The sequence below is a fragment of the Atta cephalotes genome (assembly GCF_000143395.1).
Source record: "Atta cephalotes unplaced genomic scaffold scaffold00090, whole genome shotgun sequence".
Taxonomy (NCBI): domain Eukaryota; kingdom Metazoa; phylum Arthropoda; class Insecta; order Hymenoptera; family Formicidae; genus Atta; species Atta cephalotes.
In genome coordinates, this window is record NW_012130154.1 from 65,654 (window position 1) to 72,616 (window position 6,963).

General features: G+C 33.6%; 1 protein-coding gene across 1 annotated transcript in view; it reads right to left on the bottom strand.

The window, feature by feature from the left end:
* Positions 1-3,198: 3,198 nt before the first annotated feature.
* The window catches only part of LOC105624832 (transcription factor Ken 2), a 5,172-nt gene continuing 1,407 nt past the window's right edge, over positions 3,199-6,963 (bottom strand). Inside the window, exons 2-6 of the mRNA XM_012206184.1 lie at positions 4,956-5,246; positions 4,621-4,790; positions 4,307-4,534; positions 3,867-4,158; positions 3,199-3,678 (exon numbers count right to left, since the gene is read on the bottom strand). Of these exons, the coding sequence (XP_012061574.1) occupies positions 3,199-3,678; positions 3,867-4,158; positions 4,307-4,534; positions 4,621-4,790; positions 4,956-5,246 (1,461 nt within the window). The remainder of the gene's footprint in view (positions 3,679-3,866; positions 4,159-4,306; positions 4,535-4,620; positions 4,791-4,955; positions 5,247-6,963) is intronic.

A 6,963-nucleotide genomic window follows, 5' to 3' on the forward strand; every position in this document is an offset into this window, starting at 1 on the left:
TATATATATATATATATATGTATATATATATATATATATATACATATTCAAGTATATATTAAAATTGTAAAATATCCTTCAAGTACAATGCCGTTTAGTACTTAGCGCAGCTTGAAATGTCATTCGTTGATTTAAAAACTAAATTATTGCATTTATATTTAACTAATATTATTTTACAACTTTTATCAGAACGTCTTTGGTATGTAAGCGAATCTAGAAGATCGAAGCTACATTCATTCAGAGCGTCTATATCATATGCTAATTTAGTAATTTTTTTTGTACAATACATTGTATTCAATTTATCTTTTCACAATTACGACTCGATCAATTATCACTGCATTAAAGCAGACTCTTCTACTTCGTTTTTGTGGATTGTATATTCTTTAAACAGAATAAATTTCCAAACGCGTTAATAATCGACCAATTTGAAAGTGTCTTACGTTTCTTCTCCTTGCTCAATCATTTCCGAATATCTTCGAGATGGTTTTATGCAATCAAGGAGCAAAAAAGAGGTCGAGGCCCTTCTTCAAGGCACCTTAGGTAATAATAATAATGCCTACCTAGAAAAGAAAAAAAATGACGTCCTGCGCCAAACAAAGATAAAATTAGATGAAAGAAAGCTACTAATTACAACGATCGAACTAGCCTTAAGAAAAGTTGAATTAATTCAAATGAATCTTAAACTCTTCTATGTGAATTCATTAACGTTCCTCCATTTCCTAAGCGAACTCGTATCGTCATCTTAAACGCCTATGTCTCTTAAGCCTATGAACACATGAAATCACTGCCCAATCGACCAATTTGGACCCATTTGACAAGGCACTCGAGTCGCTAAGTTATACTGAAGGGTGTACCATGAATGGGATGTCAGGACGAGGAAGATGAGAGATAGGCGACAATGTGGAAGACGGGTTTTAGAAGACAGAACATTAACAACGTCGATGTTTACTAAACAATAAATTGTATCAACAATTTATAAACATCATAACTGTGTCTTCCACAATCGATTTCGCCGATAATGTTCTCTTTCGTCCTGCTTAATATTTCAATACTTCATTCTTTTCCGTTTCAACATCCCGATCGAATACTTTCATGTTCGCGATCGAAACCGTACAGTTTTAACTACTAATAGCTAGCTCGTGGCGATTGGCGGGCAGGATACCTAAGATCTACCTAAGATAGAAATCGGTGGAAAGTCGGTTGGTCCCTTTGCAATAGTGTGAAATAAATAAATTCTAGTCCGTCCTCTCGTTCCTATTTAACATTATTTACATTACTCGTAAAATTACTCGCACGCGCTGAGGTAAACGGGACTTTGCCAGATTTGCCACGTGCGGCGATTAAAATAAAATAACAACAAACAAGACGCGACAAAGAGATTGCGCTACAATTATGCCAAGATTTAACGTGTGACAATAATTGACTCTCTGTTCGTTCATATTATCATCCTTGTACTTTTCCTAGATCGTTCTCTGCGATCACTCCCGACTCGACGTACTCGAATCACTATCGAGTCAATATTAACAAAGACATTTTATCAAAGTTATTACTTAGCCGTAACGATAAGATCATGATGTGAGAACCAGGTGTGCTGTGTTACACCTGGCATTCTTACATCATGGATACTTTCTGCCAAGTTGTTAATTAAGCAACTTCAATCTAGACAAGTTTCACATTGTATACATAAAAGCGATTAATTTTTATTATTCTTAGAAAAGACCCCTTTCTTGGTGCTGCATACTGTCTGTGTCTTTATATTTATATTTGCATGACGGTGACAATTTTGTATTGTACATACAATTTTGAGTTTTTTGCTTATAAGTTATTTTTTTACAAAAAAAAAACTTATTTTACAAAGTCATATAAAATAACTTTTTTTTATTTTACAAAGTCATGTAAAATAATTTTTTTTTAATAAGAAAACAAAGTTATAATAACTAATTAAAATAATAAATAAAAAATATATGAAGACAAACAGCAGTATTTGAAAAGAAATTTTGTTCAGACTATATGTAAATTTTAGTAAATAACAATACGAAATAATAATAATAATATGAAAAGGAGTGCTAGAATTCAATTACGCTTTTTAACAATTTAATCACAAATGTACATTTCGACTCCACTTTGAGCCATCATTAGCATAAAAATAATAATTACATATAATCTTCCGCGAGTATCGTAGAAAAAAACCGATCAATTGTAGACAGAGATGCAATGAGTATCGTCCTTCCTCAACATCTTGGTATTATGCCACAAAGTTTCATAGTGCTGAGTGGAAGAGTCCCACGCATAACTGCTGCAATCGTAACACTTTAAAACATCGTCAATATAGTAAAATATGGTACAATAGTCGCAAATTAAAATTATTTAATTTAAATTAGTCGGAAATTTGCCAGCACATGTTGGTTCGAAAATTGATTAAACCAATTTTGCGCAATTGAGTTTCTAGCAACTTCTATAATCCTTCTCATATTGTTATTATTATTAATTGTTAAGCAAAAGAGTCTTTAATAATTAAATATTCTTATTGTTTAATTATTATTTATTGGTTATTATATGTAAATTTGTTTCCTAATATCATATTAAATCAATCATTTCTCGTATGAATCCATGCTTTTAATTATATTTTATCTGTAATAGAGATCATATATCTCATTCTCTATATTACAGATCAAAATATCATATAAAAATGTTTATAACTAACAATAATTTAAAATTATTGCAAGTTATAAAAATTTTTGTTCATTGCAAATAGTGGAATAAGTCGATCAATTACATAAGAAAATCTAAAATCATTACGCAAAAATTCTTCACTGCTTTTTAGTGATACGACAAAAACTTACTTAAGAAATTATTTGTCTATGGAAAGAACAAATAATTAATAAATTATTTTACGAAAGATCATAATTTTTCAAAATATAAAGAAAATAAGAAAATAATTATTAATATATAATTTGAAAATGTAAATATATAATAATTATTATATACTTTTTTGTATATCACAAGTAGCGAAGATAGACTGAGCGATAATTTTAAATATCTCATTTTGCATAAACTAATTTTTTAAACAGTCTGAACAGAAATTGTGTAACTTGATCGCATCCTCCTAATGAGATCTTGAGAGCATCTCAAATAAGCTGCTCATCATTATGCGTTCAAGGAACACTCTTCAGCACCGGATGGTCTTTGACTTTGTTGCTATTCATGATTCGTAAATTCACGATGTAGATTTCTGCTGAGCAGTAGATTGTTGTGCGGTCCCGAAAGATGCCTAATGAGGTCCTGCAAATTAACGAAGTTCGACGACGAGCAAAAGCAACACGAGAACGTATTGTCGGGAGCGGCTATCACACCTCGGTGCACCGAACAAAGGTGTTTTAGCAAATGGGCTTTCTGTTTGAACATGGCAACACAAAGTCTACACGCGAAAGGCTTCTCGCCCGTGTGCACTCTTAAATGGGTCTTCAGGTTCCACGACATGCCGAATTGCTTGCCACAGTAACTGCATCGATATTCTCGAACTGGGGTAGACTTCGGCGGGTCGTCCGTTGACGGTGGCGGCGGTGGCGCTCTGGCAGGTGGCAGAGTCCAAGCCGTCCAAGGTGGCTCTAGAGCCGCTGCTGACGTCGGATCAGCGCTGGGCGGTCGATGTGATGGCGGCGTCACTGATCTATCTTGCTGCACATCAATAACACTTCGTAAAAAAACGTAGAAACGCTCAAATGAAATTGCAATGTATATCTATAGTATTGAAAACGTTTGAAGAAACTATAATAAGTTGTTAAAGAAGCTTATAAATCGTGCACGTTTATAGATGTTAATTAACGTTCATCGTAATATATCGGAAGTCACTGTTAAAAACCAACCAGGTACGGTGGTGCCGAAACACTCAGGGGATGTGGCGCCTGCAATCTTCTGGGTGTTTCGAATCCAGGATTGAAAGGCACAAAAGCCGGATTTTGTGCGGGAGCATTGTGGAAGCCTGGTCTTCGCTTTCGATGAGGCGTCACGACATATGCTTCCGCAGGTGGGATCGGTAATTCTTCGAGTTTTCTCTTCCCAGATTCTAAGCCTAACGCCAGTCGCGCTGCCAACTGCCTCTTCCGCTCTTCTGCTTCCTCAAGAGATTCTCGCCTTTCGAATATCGGTTTTTCAGACCTGCAATAGTCAGATCAAGTCATCTTAATGATTTATTCTATTGTTTCAAATTTCATCGGTTCTATTGGGTATAGTTTATTCAAAATAATTAAATAATATTATATTACTATCGTAACGATTATGTGACATAATGTCAACATTTTCTAACCTGTGTATTATATCATGTGAGCTATCACTTGTGACGGAAGTGCCGGAATTGAGACTCAGATTAACAGGATCAGAACTATCCCTTCTTCTAGGAGGTTCTATGCTGCTTTCTCTGTTATCCGAAAGAAGACTTTCGCCTTCCACACCTTCCACATCCACTTCCGGCTCCTCTTCGCAGCCTTCTGTTTTAATGAGGACTGAGCAACAGTCCGCAGGATTATTGGACTGTCTGAAAGATATAAGTTTTTTAAAACATTTTGTCTAATGTTTTTTTATTTATGCAAATTCGATAAACTGTAAGATTTATTTGCCTACCTGCCATCGTATTGGGATTCGTAACTGGAACTCTCCTGGCCTTCTGAGGGCTGTGGAGTTGATATTCTTTCGGGATCAGAGTTACTAGTTTGAGGCTGATTGGGCTCAAATAGCTCGGACTTAATTTGGAGAAGCTCAAAAAGCTCCCTTAATGGCGTAAGCTCTGTCGACTGAAATAATGTCGAACGAAATAAAATTTTATTAATAAAATTCTGCTTAGTACACATTCCAAACACTTAAACATATTCAAATACAAATATTATGTTAATAAGCTGTTTTTCTTTCGAAATATTTTACTTATATGCTAAAATTATATTATAATTTAAAATTCATACCGGTATCAACGCTTCTCCGTTATATAAAAATTCCAACAAATGATTTAATTGCGTCTTTCGGACGCCTGATAAGTGAACCACATGGTCCAGGGCAGGATTCCGAAGTAGACTAGCCAAGAGGGGACTGGCAGCTGCCAAAACGACTCGATGGGCCTTCACAACAGACCCATCATCGCATGCCAGAGTTACATCTACGTGACGGTCCCCGCTGTACCAGGCCCCGACCTCTGCGGCCAAGGTCGCTGGATGTTTTCCATAATGGAGCGTCAGGAGACCGTCAGAATACATCGTCTGAAACAAGAGTAAAAAAAAATATTAATATCCATGGTCGGATAGGCTTCTATATTAATCTAAAATTTGAATACGTCATTCGTAAGGAAAAAAATAAAAACAGTTAAATAACGGGGCATATTAAAGTATAATTTTTGTCGATAGTTTTTGGTCAATTATCAAAATTTAATGATAATAAATTTAATTAAATGATAGGTGGCACGTGCCTCTGATTAAATTACTTTTTGTAGAAAAAAGATCTAAAGATTTAAAAAATTCAGATTTAAAAAAATTCCAAAAACAAATTTAAAAAGATTTTAAAATGACATTTGTAAACAAAAAATATGATGATATCAAATATCTGATGATATCGAATATTTAATATCATGATAATAAATCTTTGCATACCTTTGCGATAAATTAATAATTAATTACACACATGAATCATTTATTGATAAATTTAAAAAAATGAAAACGTACTATCGTATAGACATAGCGTGGTAAGAAATTATGTGATAAAAAATGCATCCCGCGTCCTTAACCCAATAAGTGGTCTTGCCGCCTTGCGTGTTGCGATGACAGCTTCGTTACACTAATTTCCTCCTTTCGTGTCTTGGTTCTCCAAGAAACGGCGGAAGAGATACTGACGTGTCATAAGATCATATTTCTCACGTTTCTCTTACATCTACGCAGCTCTCAGTTGACCATGTCAAACATGTTTAATGGTATAGTATGCAATTATCTCGTTAGACGGTCTAAACTCCTCATTTTATTTTTCACTTATATTTAATTATATTTATTTTGATTCTTCTATAATTTCACAAAAAGTAGCAAAAAAAATTAATTTTCTTTATAAATTTTAAAAATTAATATTTCATACAACATTAAATTTATATAATACTTTCATAAATTAATTAATAACAATGCATTGAATAAAAGCTCTCGAATATTTAATATATTTTTGTATACTCTTTCACAAAATATAATTAATTAATATTATGTAACATAAATTGTGATGCAATTGTAGGTATATGATTTTCGAATGTGATTTATAAATCTGTTTTATATTACTAGAAATTCTTCTAATCCTATTAACTATCAGAGAAACAACTTGTTTTGCTACAGAATCCGGTTCTATTTAATATTTTTTTACCAAGTGTCGGTCGAACATAATTCGCTCCTAATTAGCACTTATTTCAGAAAACAATTGATGGATTGTTGTTACGACATAATCTTGTAATACTGATAAAAAAAAATATTTGACTAATACAATATCGAGCGCGTAAGAAATATCCCATTCATCCGTGTCGAAGATTTGCAACAGTTTAACGCGGCCATGGCTAAGAATTAACGGCTGATCGAGCATTCCTTCAGTTTCTCAAGGGAAGTCGAGAGAGAGAGAAAGTCCGGTTTCACATTATGTTCTCAAAAGGAGCAAACGTATAACTAATATTATGAAATGAATTCCGCAATGTCAAACGTATCTCAAGATTACGATCTGTTTAATACTGAAAATTATCATTTATCGGTTTGTTGTATACTTTCATTTAAACTTACATTTATTGTAATATTATCGAGAGAATAAGATATATACGGAAAATATAATTAAAAAATTATATTAATTTATCGATTATTCTCTCTAATTTAACTCACGAGAGAGAGAGAGAGAGAGAGAGAGAGAGAGAGAGAGAGAGAGAGAGAGAGAGAGAGAGAGAAGTAGAAGTACGTAGTTAATTAA